The 21,076-nt window shown below is 46.5% G+C and overlaps 5 protein-coding genes across 5 annotated transcripts; 1 reads left to right on the forward strand and 4 right to left on the reverse strand.

Moving 5' to 3' along the window:
* Positions 1-502: 502 nt before the first annotated feature.
* Positions 503-4,001, reverse strand: F5891DRAFT_335169 (WD40-repeat-containing domain protein). Its single transcript, XM_041371393.1, has 11 exons — positions 3,033-4,001; positions 2,231-2,978; positions 1,844-2,179; positions 1,629-1,786; positions 1,441-1,573; positions 1,290-1,392; positions 1,176-1,235; positions 846-1,120; positions 766-788; positions 621-713; positions 503-557 (listed from the first exon to the last, which is right to left on the reverse strand). The coding sequence occupies exons 1-10, from the start codon at positions 3,726-3,728 to the stop codon at positions 627-629; spliced, it is 2,619 nt and encodes an 872-aa protein (XP_041225535.1). The 5' UTR covers positions 3,729-4,001; the 3' UTR covers positions 503-557; positions 621-626.
* Positions 3,861-4,595, reverse strand: F5891DRAFT_335164 (uncharacterized protein). Its single transcript, XM_041371392.1, has 2 exons — positions 4,093-4,595; positions 3,861-4,019 (listed from the first exon to the last, which is right to left on the reverse strand). The coding sequence occupies exons 1-2, from the start codon at positions 4,513-4,515 to the stop codon at positions 3,945-3,947; spliced, it is 498 nt and encodes a 165-aa protein (XP_041225536.1). The 5' UTR covers positions 4,516-4,595; the 3' UTR covers positions 3,861-3,944.
* Positions 4,596-6,209: 1,614 nt separating this feature from the next.
* F5891DRAFT_1228732 (RdRP-domain-containing protein) lies at positions 6,210-10,572 on the forward strand. Its single transcript, XM_041369536.1, has 7 exons — positions 6,210-6,511; positions 6,563-8,161; positions 8,216-9,180; positions 9,234-9,306; positions 9,355-9,468; positions 9,526-10,122; positions 10,173-10,572. The coding sequence occupies exons 2-7, from the start codon at positions 6,563-6,565 to the stop codon at positions 10,470-10,472; spliced, it is 3,648 nt and encodes a 1,215-aa protein (XP_041225537.1). The 5' UTR covers positions 6,210-6,511; the 3' UTR covers positions 10,473-10,572.
* Positions 10,573-11,085: 513 nt separating this feature from the next.
* Positions 11,086-12,594, reverse strand: F5891DRAFT_1164340 (Golgi apparatus membrane protein TVP38; the record flags this gene model as incomplete). The annotated part of the gene is made up of 7 exons (XM_041365357.1): positions 11,086-11,366; positions 11,416-11,479; positions 11,530-11,665; positions 11,714-11,794; positions 11,848-12,056; positions 12,109-12,259; positions 12,478-12,594. The coding sequence occupies 7 exons, from the start codon at positions 12,592-12,594 to the stop codon at positions 11,240-11,242; spliced, it is 885 nt and encodes a 294-aa protein (XP_041225538.1). The 3' UTR covers positions 11,086-11,239.
* Positions 12,595-14,162: 1,568 nt separating this feature from the next.
* Positions 14,163-16,229, reverse strand: F5891DRAFT_1128710 (major facilitator superfamily domain-containing protein; the record flags this gene model as incomplete). Its single annotated transcript, XM_041364308.1, has 11 exons — positions 14,163-14,244; positions 14,312-14,428; positions 14,487-14,569; positions 14,629-14,852; positions 14,902-14,974; positions 15,021-15,074; positions 15,200-15,349; positions 15,571-15,779; positions 15,845-15,915; positions 15,968-16,043; positions 16,106-16,229. The coding sequence occupies 11 exons, from the start codon at positions 16,227-16,229 to the stop codon at positions 14,163-14,165; spliced, it is 1,263 nt and encodes a 420-aa protein (XP_041225539.1).
* Positions 16,230-21,076: the final 4,847 nt, after the last annotated feature.

The raw sequence follows: 21,076 nt of genomic DNA on the forward strand, positions 1-21,076 counted from the left end.
TTGGGTAATAGGGCAAATGAACAGACGTCTTACCAATTCTTCCGGAAAATTCAAGGAGGAGAGTTGAAGCGAGGAAATGCTATTAACCCAATCACGACAGAGAAGGTTGACTCTAATTTACGAACAGGACCTAGGTCAGTTGGATTGGTTAAGCAGCGAAGAATGACGACAAAAGCGGAGAAGGCGGACGAACGTACGTCGGTGGAAGAAATGAGAAAGTACGGTGTCGATGTTGGCGACGACGACGAGCAACGAAGGAGTTCAACTACGACTTCTGATCATACAGGCTTGACCCGACGAACCGGCCCTAATCAGCCAAATAATGCCAAACACTAGTCATTATCATGAGGATTTGTCCACAATGAAACAGGTTCCGAATCAATTATCCTCAAATCACCACATGACGGATAGTAGCTGCATAATGTCCGTACAAAAATTATAGAATGCTCATATCATAATTTAGGTAGGTTGCACATGCAAAGTACTGGTACATTGCATCCTTCCAGAGGGAATTTAGGAATGATTAGCATGTTTCACCCAATTAATCAAGAAGGTTGCTTGACACGGAGACAATGTTCCTGATGAGCAAGTGTGCTAAAAGTAGTACCATAAGTTCTTACCTAAAGTCACTGATCGGGAGGGGAGTTCCACCACGACAAAAGGCCTTGTGCAGTTCCCGTGACGATGTATGAATGAGATGCACGGTCAAAGCCCTATGACACAATTCAATACCACACATCGCAAAAGGAAACTAAGTATACTGACTGCGACGGCCTGGGTTTGCTCATCTACATCAGAAGTCACGAAGTCAGCGAGAAGCCAAAAATTAATTACAATTAACTCACCATCTCCATGATCCAGACCACTCAAAACCTCGCCTTTCATTTTGTTCCAGACCAAACAAGAAGACTCTCTGCTATGGAACACCACAGAACGACCACCATTGACGAACACCGCAGGGGTGGATTGTTTCGCGTCACTTGTCGAATCTCCGTTCATCGCATATACCTGCTCGATTTTGCCTTTGCGATCCATCCCTTGAATGCCTACAAGATGAGCACGAGCGCCCACTTGAGAGACAAGGGCCTGTGTTCCGTTCGGACTGACATCCAGATGTCGTCTGTCACATAGATCATGTCAGTCGTGAGATTAGGCAATCAGAAATAGGTTCATGCATTTTAGCTTTGAGAAATGCGTAGGCTCGGAGGGTTCCATTGGGCACTTGACAATACCATCTGTTGCGATCTGTTGTCAGAAGTTACCGGCGCAACACTTGTAAGAACCCTTACAACACGCCATCGCTAGTGCCTCCGAGTAATGCCTCACCATCCTCGACGAACTTGATACATGTCACGTTTTGTCGAAGAATGGACCGCTGTGGTTGCCATGTGCCTGTGACAGATATAATAATGCTTGCTGAAACCCGAGAGAAGGACATACCTTTGATCCATAGCCACACCCTTACACCGAAGCGAGGAAATGCAACAGCAAGGCGATCCCTGTTGTAGGTGAAGCTGATGGATTCCTCCTTCCCCGCATCGAGGAGCTTTGCCCATTGCCAATGATTCTGGTTCTGGCTCAAACGGTAAGCTAAAGTCAACTTCAAGACCAAGAACATCAACACTTGCGTTTCGCGTCCATTTACTGATCATACCATCTTGTCCCAGCGTGATGATACCATTGTCATCCGCCATCCAAGCAACCGATGATATTGGCGAGTTTTGCGCAAGACGGGCAGTTTCGACTCGATTTGATACACTCCATATTCGGATTGTCCGGTCATGACCTATATTTAAGAGATTGGCACCAAGTAGGAGAATAAAAAAGAACAGCAGAGACGAACATACGACAGCCATCCGTTCACCGTCTGAGCTGAAAACGATCTCTCTGACGCCAGCATCGCTATCACTCTTGATCCGTGTGGAGTACATACTCTCTTGTGTGGGCCAGGGATGTGTGCGCTTCCGCGGGCGCGTGCTTTCTGCATCAGACGCTGTAGACATCGCCCGTTTCTTGCCTTTGCTGTCGGACGGCGGTGTTGCACTGTTGGACTCAGTGGAAAATCGGAAAATGCTGGGAGACGTGATTGAGGCGGGTAACACAGGTCGTGGCGACTGTATTGAGATTTTCTGCTTCACAGTCGTCGTAGGCGTGGGTGGTAATGGAACATCCAAATATTCTGGAAAGACATAAACAAAAAGCAAGGATTCTAACAAAGACGCATCCTTACCGTGTTTGACGTTGGGCTCGCCGGAACTGGATGGAGAGTCTGTTGGCGGCTTATCCCTTAGCGACTTATGCAAAAAACCAGGAGGAGATGGGGAGGTATATGCGACGAAATTTGATAGACCTGGTGGTGTTGTTGACGAGCGAGTGCTCTCGGGCGTGAGGGGTCGATGAGTACCTGTAGGTGGTGGTAAAGCCTTGGATGTCACAGGGGATATAGACGTAGAGCCGTGTCCGTTGGCCTGTCGTGTGTGCGGCCAGCCATTACCAATTGTCAACGGTTTCTTCGGCGCTTGCTGGGATTGGATTGGAGTAGCTTTGAGTGGGGAAAATCGTGAAGGGCGAATGTTCAAAGGATTAGATATTGTTCCGGTAGCATTATAGGATATTCTTGCATCACTGGCTGACGTTAAAGGTGAATAACCGGGCTTGTAAGGCGCCTTATTGGAGTAAGCGATCACAGTTTCTGACGGACGAGGGGGGAGAGAACTGGGGTATGCTTGAGTTCGTGGCGGCTGAGGTACAGATGGAGGGGTTGGAGGTAAGGGGGCTGCAAGAAGACGTTGCTCTTGAGCAGAGAGCCTTGCAGGCACTGCTGGAGGTGGAGGGGAAGCCTTTGTTGAAAACTGAGATGAAGGTGCGCAAGGGGATAGGGAAGCGGACACAGTGGAAGAAGCAGGAACAAATGTAGGTGCTTGAGGTGGAGGATTCGAGCGTGGGGGTGCAGGTGTTGAGATGGGCGTAGGAGTTGACTGAGTGATTAAGATATGAGTCTCATGGTCCATGATCAGAACTGTAATACTTGCCTGTGCCTCAGACATGTTCGGTGAGCCGGTGCGAGACTTCGGTGGTAGCGATTTTTGAGCAGTGAGCGATGCAGGCGAACCAACAAACTCTGTCATGAATCCACCAGAAACGAATGGATTGACAATCGCCAATTTCTTTGGAACACTTATTGTGAGTTTTGGGGGAAGAGTCGCAGGTTTATTGACGGTAGGAGGCACCGCAGAAGGTGGAGACTCTTTTAGGGAAGGATGTATTCGCTCAGAGATAAGGGGTTGCACAGACGGGAGAGAGGGGATAACTGCTTTCGGGGGTGAACTTGGCTGTTCCAGCACAGGTTCCACGGGTCGATGAGGTGGCGCAGGTGCACGCCATGATAGACCAGTTACAAGACCAGGTATATCAGACGACGAGGAAGATGCAGAACTAGGAGAGGACTGGAGATCCATATCAGCAGTCTCGGAAGTGGGAGTGCTAGGTTCTGCAGGTAAACTGCTAGTATCCCCTGGGTGGCGAAGATCATCTTCAATCTGCTTCTCATCTTGCGAGTCGCTTGAAAGGTCCATACCGCTGTCTTGAGAGCTTTTTGGAGGTTCTGTTACAGGACTTTGAACTCTAAAAACATTCGGTATGCGCTCGATAATGGGAGATTGAGGAGGGGTGCTAGAAGGAGAGCCCAAACTCATTGGTGACAAGCTACGTTCACGATCTTCGTCCATTATCTACTGCGTCTCAGGATCACGCTTGTAAGTAAGTGAAAAGTGCACTCACAGCAGCATTAAGAGTCGGAGATAAAGTTAATTTTTGAGGAGCAGGATATAGTCCCACTACCTCCGACAGGCGTGTATCGAGGCTCAAATCTTCTTTGTCCTCCGGAAGTGATGGGTGTTGCCCAATTCGAACAGGAGATGTTGTTGGAACTGCCTGGACCGAACTCACTGCCCATGATGGCTGAGCCTGGATACCCACTGATACACGCTCAGGTAGAGGTGGCGGGCGGTGGGCGCTATCTACATGGTAAATAGCACATTGAAAAGAACCCCCGTGGTCAAGCATGTATCACTCACCTGGCACTACGCTCACCTGTTCATATGCCTTGTTCCACGTTCTCCTCATTTTTGGAGGTACGAATGGAACCTCAACAACATGTTCGACATCATCTTGCGTTTCCTGTTCGGCATCAGGTTGTGTATCTGAAGCAACAAGATCTCCTTCGAAGATGACGGCTTGGTCTGTGAAAGATCCATCCTCGGAAGCTACGGCTAGTAAAATCTCCTTGCCAGGCTTGACTTCGATTCTTTTCTGCGCAAAAAGGCTAAAGTATGCAACAGGCCTTTTACCAGAGTCATGTACGGACTCTTCTGAAAGTTCTACGCGTCGTAGGACGACGTGTGCCTTCTGACTTGCACCATGCCGGCGAAAACGAAGGGACCCCTTTATGCCGAGGACTGAGGAGACGGTCGCAGAAGAGATGGGGCCTAGAGAATCGCTGGCGGAGTCAACCATATAGTGCCAGCAAGTCGTGGAGCACTGCGAAATGGGTATGCACAGACCACGATATAGAGAGACGCTTTGGCAGAAGTGTGTAACGACTTTGCACGAAATATAATAACTTTGTCAACGTGACGTGAAAATTCGCACGCATAGTCTATACAAACGCTCCCGGCAAGCGATACTTTTTTCTTCATTCATGGCCTAAACAATGGCCTAGCCCATAAGATCCCATTTACCACTCCAAGTAGTCTTTAAATGACTCGTATTTCTCTGCAAAGTTCCATGCCCCACAATAGTACCCTAAAAGGTCGTCGCAAAATTGCCAAATGATCATGTCGGGATGATGTCGCCCAATGAGTCCCGCAGGAGTACAAAGATGCTGTCAAAGACATGGTCTACACACCCCTCATTCTTCGGAAGGCTTTCTGACCAGTGATGAGGTTTCATTGAGATTCATATCAGTTTTCTAGGTCCGAACACGTCCGAAGTCCAAGTCTTGAGCCTAATTTGTGGGAATGATATCTTCCTCCTGGTGTCTACTTGCGCTCTGAATGCACATCGGCGAAGCTTCTATTTTCTGTTTCTGCAGCAGCTCTATTAACCATCAGCAACTTGCCAAAGTTATCCATCGCACTGTATGTTTATTACTCTCGGTGACTCGCAGCTAATTTCCTGCAATAGTAATGGTAATGCTACGCGCCATCTTGACGACATCTTCGCCTCTCTGTTCTATTTTATGCGCTCTCAGTACTGCTATCTTCGGCAAGTGATCTGCTTGCAAAGGAAGAACCCGAAACCAGAGCATACTTGCCGTCGATGAGCTGATCGTACTCCATTACAGGATAAGGAGTATCCAGGTGACCGCTTTATTTGTCTTTGCTAACGCCTCACTCATCTGTCCAGGACATTATCAAAAGTTTTGGAGCGCCCGTGCTTGATACCCCTGGTGTTATACTCTGGAGCCATGTTCTTCAAACGGTTGACCTACAGGCGTGGGAAGCTGCTGAAACGATGAATTATTGTCTCACAGCTCAATCTACGGTCCTGGATGAAGCAAAACGGCGGGTTCTTCTTAGATGTTGGAGAAGTGTTGTAAAATTGGACGATTATGTTTCAGAATTTCTGGTGACCGAGCATGTCCGAAGTGAGCCCCATGATCATGGCCCTTCGAGGTACTGTGCCCCGGAAGGATCAACCACCAAACATGGAGGAATCAAGGATAAGGAGACACGTATATTGCCTGAAGTAATCAAGAACTTTGTTAAGTGCAATATAACCAAGTATGTCCACCTTCTGCAACAGGATACGGCTCAGGGGTTTTGGAGGCCAATGCTGTGGATCCATGGAAGGATATGGTTACTTTCATGTGGCAGTTCGCATCTCAAGAAGGACAAGGACGGTTGACTCATACTCTCCTATCAAAATATAAATATTCAAATCTTGTTTGGCAGATCACACTCGAAATACTTGGTTATAGCACTTCCTTGGCTTCTTGTCGCCATCACAAGACCTAGATCACGCACGTGAGGTGAGCTGTATCATGATGGCGAGATGGGACTAAAGATAGAATTGATCGTCGCCGCTCAGAGCAGGGATGCTCAGGTCAGAAAAGACCTAGTCAGTGACGATAGAACGGTGGAGAAACTCACGATTGCCGTATTCCTAGTCTTGGCATCGAACTTATCACGGTACAGGCTCACTATCGCAGTTGTCAGTTGTATACATTGATGTATCTAGCCGACCGATAGCACCGCTGGGGAGAAGAAGTGGTGTTTCATTTGCCTTGCATTCCAATCCGATAGCTTGGCACGGCGCCTGATACTGAGTGATTGTTAGGAAAGGGAAAGATGCGCAGTATCATGACCCCGTGCCATGATGTTACACCCACATGAGTGGTTATCTTCTCATTTGGGTTCCGTAGGGCGTTTGTCCATGATCAAAACCCAGCTTATATTCAAGTGCCGACGCTATCGTCTTTCTCGTTGTTACCAGTCGACAGTCACATAATGTGAGTGACCCTTTCACGATCTAAACGTATACTTGACAATGAACTGGATAGATGGAAATTTCCTTGCACAACATCCCTCTGGCAGTTACTACAGAAGACTTGACAATTGCGTTCGCCAATATACTTCACAAGCCTCCTTTTCAAACCAGTCCTCTCCTGAATTTTGAAATACACTTCTCAGACGAGTCACACCCTAACGGACAGCAAGGCACCCTCACTCTGCCAACAGAGGATGCTGGGGTCACCTTCTTGCGTGCTCATGGTGTCACAGGGATTGTCGTCAAAGGTCGACCAATCCTCATTAGCAGGAGCACGCAGGCGATCCACGAGTCCCGTATTGAGAGGTTGAATAAGGTTCCATGGCGCGACCCAATGCAGTTGCGAGAAGAGCAGGAAAGGCTTCTTAGGAGAAACAAGTCTTTCCAGCTTCTCCGCTATTCGTTCGGCCGTTTCCTCCGGGACGGATCCTTTTCTTCACAAGTGTCCCTTCCTGGTACAGCTAACGTGAATTGTGATCTGGAGAATCGGCAGGTACGCTTCACCTTTGAGCCTCAACAAAACACATATAACAACCCCTCCGGCCTTGATCTCGGTTCTTTGATGGAGATTTTTGGACGAAGCATCACCACATCCATCAATGCATCCTATGCGCCTCATAATATCGCAACACTAGTGGGTAACCGGGATGAAGATACCACTGTTGTGTTCGTTCGTGCCGATGAGCCTCCTGTGTACACCTTGCTTGGTGGCATGATGGACAACGCTAGTCGTATGGCGGGCTTGGGGCGTAATCATAAAATGCCTCCAGGATGTCATAGTCTGATGCTGGCCTTTCAAAACCAGTCAGAGGCAGATAGGTTCACTTATACATGCCGCAATCGTCTCCATCTGCGTTGCTCCACACAACACCATATCAAGATTCATAATCACATCTCGAATGGTACATCCGTTGAGAAGCTTCACGAGTCACTCTCTCAGATCCCATACAAGCTTGGGTTCGAAGCAGAAAAGACTGTTGCAGATTCTCTCTTGAGTGTGACGGACATTCTTTCGCTGAAGGAGGCCATCCTATCATTACAAGCTGAACATGGTGACGATGCGCCGGAAATATTTCGGTCCTTTGCCTCGGAGCTTGCAGGACGCAGTGCGAGTCGTACAAAACATCGCAAACGTCCGGCACGACGGCAATCCAGTCAAGAGAGTTTGCCTTCTCTTCTTCGCCGCGTTACCCAAGAATTTATCAAAGAGCACCAAAAGCCCCGTCCTCTTCTAGCTCCGCCACCACAGAGTGGGGTCTACCTATCCTATCATCTCATCCTAACGCCCACGCGGTATATCCTAGAGGGGCCTGTCCCGGACCAGTCCAATAGTGTTTTACGCCGATACGGACATCCCGAGTGCTTCCTGCGTGTCTGTTTCCAGGATGAGAATGGATCGAAGCTTCATCGGGAACCCGATTGCACCATTATAGACCTTTTGAGGGTGCGATATCGCAATATCCTCCTCGACGGCTGTCGCGTCGCTGGACGCCAATTCCAGTTCTTGGGATATTCTATGAGCGGTCTGAAAGAACATTCGGTGTGGTTTGTTACGCCATTTGAGGATGAGGATGGGGAATTGCTGAATGCACAAGCAATACGAGACAACTTGGTAAGTTCTTGCCATCGGCTTTCGTCGATATCTTGGACTGAATGCAAATATTAGGGCGATTTCTCCAAACTTCACAAACAACCAGCTCGTTTGGCTGCAAGGTGGTCTCAAGCCTTCTCTGGCACTGATCCATCGATCACACTTCTTCCCGAAGAAGTAGATTTTCGTTGTCCCGACAGATACTCGCCTTCAGGCGGGCTCATGACAGATGGGTGCAGCTCCATATCAGTTGAGCTTGCCAAGGAGATATGGAGGTCTATGCAGAAGAGAAAAAAGCGATCCGCGAAGCTACGACATGTTCCGTCGGCCTTCCAATTTCGACTTGGCGGGGCCAAAGGCATGGTCGTCCAAGACCCCACAATTCAAGGAAAACTCGTCCGCCTTCGTCCATCACAGATCAAGTTCGATTCCCCCGAGAATCTCACATTTGACGTCCAATCGACATCAGCGGAACCAATACCGGTGTTTCTCAATCGTCCGCTCATATCTCTTATGGAGTTCTTGGATGTGGATACTCAAAGAATTATTGAACTACAGGACGATGACATACGCAAAGCTCAATCCGTCCGATCGTCGTGTACCGATGCCTCAAAAATTATTCAGCAACACGGACTTGGGGCATCTTTCCATCTACCATCTCTCTTCGCAAACCTATCGTCCGTTTTGCAACTCGAAATTGGAGACACGGAAGATCACCCGTGGCTGTGGACCAACAAGCTCATTGAAAGCTCTCTGCAGTGCGTCGAGACGTACATCCTGCGGGAACTAAAGTACCGGGCGCACATATCAGTGCCAGGTTCGTATACCTTGCTTGGCGTTTCCGATGAATGGGGCTGCCTGAGAGAAGGAGAAATATACGCGACCGTGTTTGATGAAAGGACGGGATTTGTTGAGAGCATCACGGGACAGGTTGCCATAACGCGCAGCCCACAGATTCACCCAGGCGACCTGCAGGTTGTGACGGCTGTGCGACGGCCAGAGTTGGAGCATTTGAAAAATGTCGTCGTTTTTTCCTGCAAGTAAGTTCTGTTCGTGATTCAAACAAAGGCACACTGAATTATATCGTCCACAGGGGTGAACGGGCGCTTGCATCATGTCTGGGTGGAGGCGATCTTGATGGTGACATTTTCAACCTAATTCTCGATGTAAGCTTAAAGTTTTGATACATCCATTCATGCCTAAGCGTTCCGCAGCCGAGGCTGCTACCAACGAAACAGTTCGAACCCGGAGAATATCCGGCAGTGACCATCAGATCGATCCCGAATGTATGCGGCATCTCCGATGTCGCAGACTTCGTAATTGACTATGTGAGTTGCATCCTGACTTCAAGTTCAAATGACTGCGAGATGAACTGTCAAAAATAGATTCAGGCCGACCTCATCGGTCCCATCGCCATAAGTCATCTCAGGTTTTCTGACTTGAATACTCCAAATTGTACAGAATGCATTCAGCTCGCGAATTTTGCTTCCCAGGCACTTGATTTTCCGAAGAGCGGCACTCCTGTTAACTTCAGATCCTTACCTTGGCTTCGGAAGACTCAAGCCAGGCCAGACTTTCTTGCCAAAGAAGGCGCTGATATCACCGGCGGGCAGTACTACAATAGCACAAAACTTCTCGGTCAACTTTACCGTCGGGTACCAATGAAGAGAGTAATGCCTCCTGCATGGAATGGGAGTTCCTCTCCGTCCGACGGAGCCACTGTGGAGGCTGCGCTCTCTTACGTAGACCTCCGTCATCTTGGCCTTCCAGGATTGCCCGATCCGAGTGAAGAGTTGATGGAGGAGATCACATATCTACTCAATGCATATTGCGAGCAGCTACTGATCGTCGGGCAAGCACACACAATGTCGAAAAACAAGAATATTCACGTCTCCGAAGCCGAATTGGTGAGCGGGACCATCATGGCAACTTGGTCCGATCATCAACGTCGGCGGAATACAGTCTCCGCGATGAACTTGCAGGTCAGCGCAACATCCAATCTACATTATGGGTTATTTAACAATATTTTCAGACGCAAGAACTCGTTCGTAGAGTAAGGGAAGAATTTCAGGGGGAGAAACCTGCATCAAGGACCGAAACCTCGTACGAGGAGGACCAGGAGACATCAGAGACGGGAACGGACGAGGAAGAAGATTATGAAGAGTCAGACTGGCGAGTGATGGCAGAAACGTTCAAGCGCTGTTGGGCGGCGTGGTGTGTAGCAGAAGATAACCTGAAGGAAGAACCGAGCATGTTTGGAGCTCAGAGTTTTGGATTGATCGCTCTAGGCATGATGCTCGAGATTGTGAAGACATCTCGTCTCATGATATAAAGGATCGATGACCGGAATTTGTGTTTGGTACAATGTATTTTTAGCAATGATCGTTACTTTTGTACGTATACGACGCAGTGGGGGGAATGACATAAAACCATCCAGTGCCGAATGCATCTAACTGCATCGTTTGCTTTGGCAAGTTTTTATGGTCGATGTTGGGAGTTCGACCCTTAAAGGCTCTTAGATGTGATACCTATTTTGCCATGCGTTAACAGTACAAGTTCATATATACTGCCATCCTCGCTTCTGCGTCTAGCCTCCAAAGGGGCGTGGTGGTGTGTGTAGTTGCACCATCTGCTCCGAATTGAGATTTTATACCTGGCGTTGGGGGTTCGACCCCACCATTCAGAATTGAGATTTTATACCTGGCGTTGGGGGTTCGACCCCACCATTCAGAGACACTCCTGTTTTGCCATCCGCAAGCGCCCTCACTTGCCGTTCGTTCTCGGCCCCGCCCCTTGAAGGCACATGCTTTTTACTATTAGCTCACGGGCGTCAGCTTGACAAAAATAGTTCATAACTCATGACTGGCTACCAAATTTTGTAGCACTAGTGTTTGTCCAATCGCGAGGGGAATCCTATTGGTGCACCTAATTAGTACGCCACTGGTGTTCTTGCTGATCTGAAACTCGGTCCCTTGGCAGCAAGTTTTGCTACAGCAGCAGTCAGCAGGGTCGATCCATCGAGAACACAACAGTGCGGGAGGATAATATATATTCCACCACCAAGATAAAGCATCTTACTACGATAAGCGTAAGGAAGAGTCAAACTGTGGAGTCAGAAAAAGACGTTTCCTGTGTTGCCCCAAATGTCTCTGCAGCTGTTTCGTCACGCTTTGACGAGCTGACACGTAAATGTTTGATCTCCTTATGTACGAAATAGTAGACCAGCCTATACATCGTGAGAAAAGATCCAGAATAGCGGTGACCTGAATACGAACGAGCTAGCTAAAGCAGTTGACAGAATACCTCCGATAATGAGAAGGCTGTTGAAAAATCTCATTTCTGCGCGCCGTGAATTAATAAAGGCAGAACGGCATGTCACGAGTTCTTACGGGTAAGGTTGCGATTTCTCTGATTGCTGTTTGACAGTCTGGCAAGACGAGATCCGATGAATACCTGTATCATGACCCTTGGGACGACAAAACAAGTCGCTATGAAGAACTGGAGCAACGATACCGACGATATGCTCTGTGGTGAAGGCATTAGATCCAAATTACTGGCAATTGAAAGGCTTACTGCGAATAGCGAGTTTGACCAAGCCCACGGCACAAGTGAAGACATACGGATGAGTATGATCAAAGGCATACCTCTTGATCGCTGTAGGCATCTTCTACTAAGCAAATAAGCCGATGCTAATGAAACACACTGACTACAACAACTTCCAGAGCCTGCCATTTCTCGTGAGTGGGGGTCCACAAACGCTGCCTCTTGCTGAACATCATCCGAAGGGTGACAAAAACTATAACGGATGCTGCCAGTGTTCCAATTACCGCGGGGATGACGCCCCGTATGCCGTATGTGAAACCAAACAAGTAAAGGAGTATGGTATGTCCAATGAAAGGGGGGAAGGATGTGACAACTGAGAGAAATCATGTTTGAACATCAGATGAAAGCGTACAAGACATGCTTACTCATGACGAGGATAAGAAGCATGTACCCATATGGAAGTTGTCGGAAGTTTTGACCGACATCATACATGAATTGAGCAATGCGAGCTGGAGTGAGTGTGATGATGAATGCGGCTGAGCAGACATAGAAGAACACAATGAACCATATCACAGGCTAGAAAGCATTGTCGGTCAACACGAGAACACTAAAATTCAATAGTTATGTCACCTTTTTGACTGGATTTCTCAAGCTAGCAGATCGTACGAGACGCTTGAGAAAACGAGTTATCTTCACGGGCGTGGCCAACATGTTTGAGATTTCTCGACGAAAGAAGGCTTCGGTGATGGTAAAGGTTGGTGTTAACGTTCAGGTTGGGATCCAAGTCGATTCACCCCACGATCAACAACAATTTCCGGTTCCCGGATGCCCTCCAGCATGCAAGGGTCAAATGCGGCAAAGCCAGCAGGCTGTGGATAATAATTTACAATCTTCAACCTCGTCACCAACATCGTCCACGTACAATTTGCAATTATGAAGAGTAGCAGGTAGATGAAGAAATTTTCAAATCCGACTGTGCATTCACGTTTTGATCCATAAGATCCTAGAACGGGCATTCAGACTGGGGGCCGCACTGGTGCTGGCACGATCAAAATCTATCAAAAAGTGGCTCACCTGTATGTAACTCAATCTTTCCTTGGCTCGCATGATCTTGGTCACTTTTCTGGTGCCCATCAGGGCGGTGCTGCAACACGGACTGCCATGCTTGTTTCAATCCGTATACTTTATGCGATCAGCTTCCTCTGTAGCTGCAAAGCTGATAACAGTTACATTTTCGCTCAAGGCCTGTTCATCATTACAGGATGTGATTTGTGGCTGAAGACTGAGATAAGCGACAGCAAAACAATGCAACAGAAACATCAGGCGAGTCCTGGGTGATTAAGGTCCACTGCGCCTGACAACGTGGCAGGAACAACGAGGAGTTGCCCATGCTGTGTTTACAACACCATGGAGAACCCTTCGCTGCACTTGCTAATAATGTCGATTATAGGCCAGAGTGAGCGTGGTGTGGTACGTTAGTAGGATAAAAAGGTTATGCATCAAAAAGATAACACGTATGACTATGAGTCACTGCAGAAGTGGTCCGAGTCTGATGGGTGCACGACTTCAAATTTTGGTGGTGTTTTGTGTGTCATCCAAAATATCAAATATTCACAACCATATTCCCACAGACAATATGTCAACAAATATAATAAATATAATCAGATTTTCCATGTCTGCTTCAATTTAAAGTTTGATTCTTACATAAAACTTTGGAGAAAACTTGAAGTTTTGCCAAAGCTTGACATTTAAATCGAGTTTTAATGTCATGTCATCTGTAAAACTTCAAGTTTTCTCCAAAGTTTTACATGGAAATTGAACTTTAAGTTGAAGCAGACATGAAAAATCTGACTATATTTCTTATGTTTGTTGACATATTGTCTGTGGGAATATGGTTGTGAATATTTGATATTTTGGATTACACACAAAACACCACCAAAATTTGAAGTCGTGCACCCATCTTTATGTTAGTTTAAATATTAAATATTGTCTTCACATTTTGTACAACATATAAACCTCTTTTAAATATCGTTCACCCCGATGTGTGTGCGTGTCAAAGTTTGCCTTGGAACGGCACCAAACATCACTACACAGCCACGCTCACATACATCCAAAAATAGAACATCGAACACGTAGAGTAGGGCCGTAGGCCGCTAGGAACTCTAATAGCATCCAGAGATGCAGCTTAATTCTCAGCTCTGCGCTCGTGCGCTCGTAGCTTTCCTTGCATACGGTAGAATGAGCGGGAGTAACCACTGCACCAAAAGGGCCGTATCCTACCCGGGGTTTTTGACCCCAACGGACAATAATTTGACTCCTTGCACTTACAAAATTCAGTATTTCGAATTCGAGTTTTTTTCTAATGGTGCTCGAGCCATCATTAGACAGGGAGACTATTTTTTAGCAATGATGACGAGTATATTGTTCCACATATATTGATTATACATTGCTTCCTTTCAGATAAACAAAGATCAGTCCGTTAATTATTCTCCACGGTCGAGAAACCAACATCTATACTCGCCCTCATGCCATCACCATAACGAATCGTCAAGAAAATGATCCTAGGAAAGAAGTTTTGAAACCGTGTTATGGCAGTATCACCAATTTTGCATTCAAAAAGATCCTTACCCTTGTCCAATGACTGCAAGGACAGCCGCAATGATGTCCATCCACGCAACACCTATGCACTCGATCGTTGGAATGATAAGAGCAATCGCGAAAGACATAATGAGCGACCAGCCCGCCCTGACAAGTAGAAGAACGAGTTCAAGTTTGATAGTCATGCGATATCATGGAGACTGACATGCAAGCAGCTGTGGCCTCTGCGCTTCGAGAATGCCCTATGTCCACATTATAAGAATTAACAGGATTCAACACTAACTCGACCTATAAATTCAATGAATTGCTTTATGCACAAGTGAGAGGATCTAGCTTGCATGACTTACCCCCACTCCATTCGCATAGAGGCATAATATATTCAGCGCAAGGCCAATCGGGCCCCCAATATACGTCGTGATCAGCCCCGATGCCCCAATAGACAATGGGACAATGAGCAGCCCTCCAATCCAGGTCGCTCTCAAGCGGTCTTCGGGACAATACGCTCCTCTGCGCTTCTCCCGCCATCTTCTGACTACAATGTCCGACAGGCGGCCACCAACCAGAGTTCCGCCTGTTCAAGGTCATGTTGGTGCTCTGTGACTACAATGCTCTGCACCTACCGAAGCATCCCAGTCCGTTTGGGAGGAAAAATGCCCCGATGATGGCATCGTTTGTGATTCCATACCGGACGCCCTATACCGCGATCAGGATGCGAGATGGAAGATGATTGTCAGCTTACAATAGTATTCGCTATCGGTACGAGGAGAACTACATGGTTTGATGTGAGAATGTACTGCACGATCAGTAAAAAGTAACAACACACCATACATGGTGTTGACCATTAGAGCTGACGCAAGCATCTAAATCTCGCACAAAATCAAGACTTTGTACTATGTAGCGCATGGTATATGCACTCACAACCGCAAATAGGTTTGGACTGCGAAGCAACCAAAGACTGCTGAGAGGATTAATCCATTTGATATGAATCCGTCTCCTGGACGGCAATTTATCAATACCCAATGTGCCGGGATGACTCGTCTCAGGAAACGAAAGATATATGAAAAGCATCTCGAGTAAGCCCCATGCACCAATGGAATAATGCAAATTGCGCCAGGATCAATACTGTGTCGCCGCACCTGATCAAATACATCACTAGAGTCAGCGGCCATAAACATCCAGAATATAGTTACCTCCAATAAACGGGGCAAAAGTGAACCCGAGAAGTGTGACCTGAAATAGCGGTGTCAATACCAAACCGAAAAATCCAATCAATCATCATGATTCCTCACACTAAAGAATATCCCAATAGCGGTCCCCCTTTCCTCCAGTTTATAAATGTCGCCAATTACACCTGACCCCAACGACAACGCCCCAGCGCATCCAAACATCTGCACGAATCGCCAGAATAACAGACTCTGCAACGAAGTCGACAACGCAACACCACAGCTCCCAACACATAGAAACGGCATTCCCCACAGATATATCGATCGGCGTCCGTCTGTAGGACTGGTGTTAGAACTCAAAAAATACAACAAGTGCAAGATACGCCGTGGATGCACGCACAGAAAGACGAATAAGCAGACCAACATAACGCTCCGATGGCATTAGCAAAGACCGATAGGCTCAAAGCCAAGCTGGGAAATAGTTCGATCGTGACTACATATCAGATGAGCATACAACACACACCTAACGTCAGCATGTGTTGAGTCGAGATCTTTAGCTATCTGAGGGATGGAAGGCACGAACGTCACTTGGACAAACACTGACCAATGTTCATCAGTATCTGCGTCAAACAGTACACTTTACATAACTCCCAGTACTCACTAGCCAACAAACCTGCAAAAGACACGTGAAACACAATCCACCTCTTTTGATCTGGCGCGAATCTGTTATAAATAACTTCATGCGTGGTGGGCACCAGTAAAGGGCTCTCTTCTGCAGAGGCCATTGTGAAAAATTGTGAGTTGCCAGACAGTGAACCTCGCGGAAATAACGCGGAAGATATTTACGTCAACAATCAAAGCCTGGCTTCTGAGAAGGACCCTGAGTTGCCTAAGGTCCTGCCGGCAAGATATGAATCAAGGCCATACATCAGGAAAAAACCAATATCGGTGTAGTCCCAGTGACGGCTACATATTGCTACGTGGTCACTGTAGTCATATGTAGCTGAAATGAGGGCTATGTAGAGCGCTGGGAGTACTTGTATTCACTGTAGTAGTCAATATCCGCAATCACATTGCTCATCACAAAAATTGCTCAACCGTGAAATTACCCGATATGGACGGTAGGGTGCCTAAACATACGACCAAATAATCACGCGTGATGTCATCCACGTCACGACGCGACAATTGAACGCAAGTAAGTAACTCAGAACGACACCACATCCCTCGTCATTATATCACATTGATTATGAGTAGTTACTTCTTGTATCTACATGATATATCATAGACACTACTAGTATATATAAATAATGTCGAGTAGATACTGTAATCAAATTTTTTGGTGCAAGAGAAAATGACAATGAGAATTTGATGCATTGCGCTGCGCGATCGATCGGTTGAGAACATCAAACTACAATACATTAAAGTGCGCCATACCCTTCCTCTGCAAGCACGTTATCATCCAGCTCCTCTCCTTCATCTGCTATGACTCTACCCTCGTCATCATCTTCTTCTTCATCGCTCTCGCTGTCAACATCATCCAAGTCATTCTCGATGTCTTCCCATTCCTCTTCCTCTTCAGCTGCGTCAGGCGCATCATCAGCTTCTTCTGCTTCCGCTTCTTTGGCTCCATGTTGCTCGAGTTGGAGAATGTTGTCCCGGTCTCTGGTAGCTTTGTGGCCAATTCCGCCACCATGGAACCTCATGAACATATCTCGATCTACAAATCTATATGTTGTGTAGATAGTATGTCAGCCTGTGTAGCAAGAATAAATAAAATGAAATGCGCACATATTCACATACTGAAATTGGCAGTCAGACTTGAGATCTTGAGGATCTATACAATGTTGAAAACTTGGAATTCAGTGAACCCCACAAATGACAGAGTCTGGATCCAAAAATCTGTATGCATCAGGGCTGTCTCAATCAAAAAATTCGAGGTGCTGGAGTCGTTTTGCAGCCCAACCTGCAGGCAAATTATCCCTTCTGAACCATCGAATGAACAAGAAGTCCATCCAAATTGGTTCAGAATACATCCTCATGTCATCCTCACAGTATTCCACGTTGATATGAAAGATCCCGATCACGCGGGCATACCAGTATGGGTGAGTCTTCTTGTCTTCATGGGAGAGAACCATTATGTCGGCACAAGTGCAGGGATTGATGGTGTCCTGTTCACGTCGTAGATCATATGTTGTATAGTTGATGCGTAAAATGCTGTGGTGATATATTTTGTTGTCAGTAAACAGCACTGAGGTACGATCAGCATCGGTGAAGTCATGCTCATCTCTGTCGTATGCAATATTGCGAAGCTGAGCAAGAAGATGGTCCTTAAGTCACGGAATGAACTCCTAATAAAATATAATGAAAGTGTGAAAATGAAAATCTAACAATAGCTTACCTCAATAGCCAGATCACACAAGTCTCCAACATCTCTGCGCCCAATTAACCAGGAGGCAATATCATCATTTGCCTGAGCATATTTGGCAATGGAATAATGATCGGAGGGAGACATTCATGTGCACCATGGTCTTGGATTCCGCTGTGCTGCAAGTGCAGCGATCACCTTCTCAATGAGGTGTTCTTGCGCTTCTTGAGAAGTCATGCTGATCAAAGTTTGATCCTTCTTCTTGGCTGTGCAAGGGTACCGGCGCTTCGATCGACGGTGCTCGAGTTCTCCCTGTCAGGTATTAGTTATTGAATGAAAAACATAATGAAAAGAAGACTTACCGGTTGTGTTGAATAGCTATCTGTAGTACAGACTCACTGGATAGTATTTGGGTAGTCAGTGAGTGCGTGGTATTTGTAGGTGTAAAGATTCAATGTCTTAACCTTTGGGTTTGATGTAGAAAATTTCCCAATCTGCAACCCAGTTGCAGATCCCACTTGGTTTGAGGCTAATGTAGCCTGACGACATCTACGGGTGGCATACTCACTAGGAAGTTCGGTTGTGTGGTAGTATGCACAAGTAGTGCATTGAAACTTGTGGACTGATTGGCTGAGGATGACAGTTGAGGAGTTGAAAAATGCAAGAGTGTCATCAGTATGTACATGAAGCTTCGCATAAGCATGCCAGGTAGCAAGGTCGAAGAGGAGGTCGAGAACGATTGTGTTATGATCGGGGGGGAGAAGTCCTTCGAATACAGGAATAGCGCACTAGAAATGAAAGGCACATCAGTTCATCATCAAATTCTGATAGAATCAATCTCACCTGTAATAAATCTTCGAAGTCGCAGGCTGCGAGACACTTCATTGCAGAAGTGTTCTTGTGGAACTGTCTGATCGTTCCCCTGCCAAAAGTAGGAACCTGACGGTACCTGTATGTAGTCATATAAGCGCTGTGATATTGCAAAAAGAACTATGACATACCTGAAATTAAGTTCTTGAACTGCTGTAGAGAATCATGCCTCTCATGGCGTGATATGGCAGTTCCCACCAAGGAGTACATAGCATGAACTTGTAGTGTCACTCTGTGCGCTACCCGCAGCTATCCCTATACGAGGCGCAACTTTCCCGCGCAACGCGCGCCATGCGCGCACCATTCCCACGCTTCGCGATGTATATGCATGTGCGCATTCCCGCGCTTGAGCACCCTATAGTGCCAGCCATCCAGATGCATCCATCCACTGTCCACCATATTCTCTAGTGCGTATATTTCTATTTCTCTCATCTGCATATTGTTCCATCTTTATTTTTATCATGGACTCTCACCCATATATATCTTACATACCTACTCGGTAGCGCTTCGGCTCTGCATGACCGCGCTTTGGCGCGCTATATAAGCGCCAGCAGCACATACTATTAAGGACTTTTCAACACACTTTCCACTTTCCAACCTACTTTTTACCACTGAACTTTCACCTCTCACTTTACCTAGTACTTACTACCTAGAAAGTCGCAATAGAACTCTATTCCTTTACATCTTGCACTCTCACATCTCTTGCATCATATTATCACTTGAGTCTAGTCTATCTATCATTTCCGCACACGTGCACGCGCTTTCCCACGCTTCGCGCTAATATGCATGCGTGTTCCCGTGCCTTGCATGCACCTGCGCTTTCTCGTGCCTCGCTTCAGTGCATACCTCTAGATCTTCGCTGCACTCGCTTCCCTTTAGGGTCGAACGTGCTTGTCTCCTCAAGTAATGCAGACTAGGCAATGCATGACCTACAACATTTTTTAGATACAGTCAGGAGCTTCATTTGTTCCTCTCTGTATTGTTGTTTCTACACCGCTGAACCACCTGCGGCAAATAGAATGCACATCAAGTGTATGAAAATTGCTTTCCACACACCGAGCTCAAACTCGTGAAGTAAGTCAACAATGAACATTGAAAAAAAATTGAAAATGTATTTAAGAAACCACATAGAAAATGTGTTTTGATATGAAATAATAAGATATAAATCTAAGATTGATGCGCAGATTACTCACCTGAGTTGGAACTAGTGACTCGCTTTGCAAGATCTTCTTGATCTGTTGCCTATTGATGCCAATGCCATGCTGAAAAATAAGCTTGCAGGCTTTTTCAACTTTGTGATGACGTTGTTCATCATCGACACGCTGAGTTGCCTGGCGGTTCTCAAGATTAATCTTCATGCCCATCTTGGGGACGTCTTCTTTTTTGATCAGGCAGCGGGGGCAAGGGCATTCGCCGAGAAACTTGATGCATGCAAGCAGAATCCTACAAGAATAGACCTAAGATGAGATACAATCATAAGATTTAAGATTAAAATACGCACTTTTTTCAGGATAGTCTGCCGAGTAAGTAAAGAAGCGGGGGAAAACATGTCAAGTGATCCCATCCCCGCATCGAATAATAATGCCATTTTTGTAGGCATCCATAAAATCTTCGTCCAGTAGAAACAACAATACAGAGAGGAACAAATGATGCTCCAAACTGTATCTATAAATGTTGAAGGTCGTGCGCTTTGCCTAGTCTGCTATGCTTGAGATGACAAGCGCATTCGACCCTAAAGAGGAAGTGAGTGCTGCAAGGATCTCGAGGTGTGCGCCAAAGCGAAGCACGAGAAAGCGCAGGTGCGCGCAAGGCGCGGGAACACGTGAAGCATGGGAAAGCGCGCGCGCGTGTGGAAATGATAGAGAGACTAAGCTTAAGTGATAATATAATACAAGATAAGTGAAGAGAGGTGCAAAGTGCAGACAAATAGATTTCTACTATGTTCTTCTAGGTAGATAGTGGGTGGAAAGTATAGTAAAGTGAAAGGTAGGAAAAGTAAGTTTAAAAAGTAGGTTGGAAAGTGTCTAGTACTATGTACTGCTGGCGCTTATATAGCGCGCCTAAGCGCGGTCATGCGGAGCCGAAGCGCTACCGAGTATGTATGTAAGATATACATGGGTGAGAGTCCATGATAAAATAAAGATGGAACAATATGCAGATGAGAGAAATAGAAATATACACACTAGAGGGCTTGGTGGACAGTGGATGGATGCTTCTGGATGGCTGGCACTATAGGTGCTCAAGCGCGGGAACGTGCACGCGCATATACATCGCGAAGTGCGGGAAATGTGCGCGCATGGCGTGCGTTGCGCGGTGTAGAAACAACAATACTGTGAGGAGCAAATGAGGCTCCTGACTGTATCTATAAATGTTTGTAAGGTCGCGCTTTGCCTAGTC

This window comes from Suillus fuscotomentosus (assembly GCF_016647785.1).
Source record: "Suillus fuscotomentosus strain FC203 chromosome Unknown F5891scaffold_29, whole genome shotgun sequence".
In the NCBI taxonomy this organism is placed as follows: domain Eukaryota; kingdom Fungi; phylum Basidiomycota; class Agaricomycetes; order Boletales; family Suillaceae; genus Suillus; species Suillus fuscotomentosus.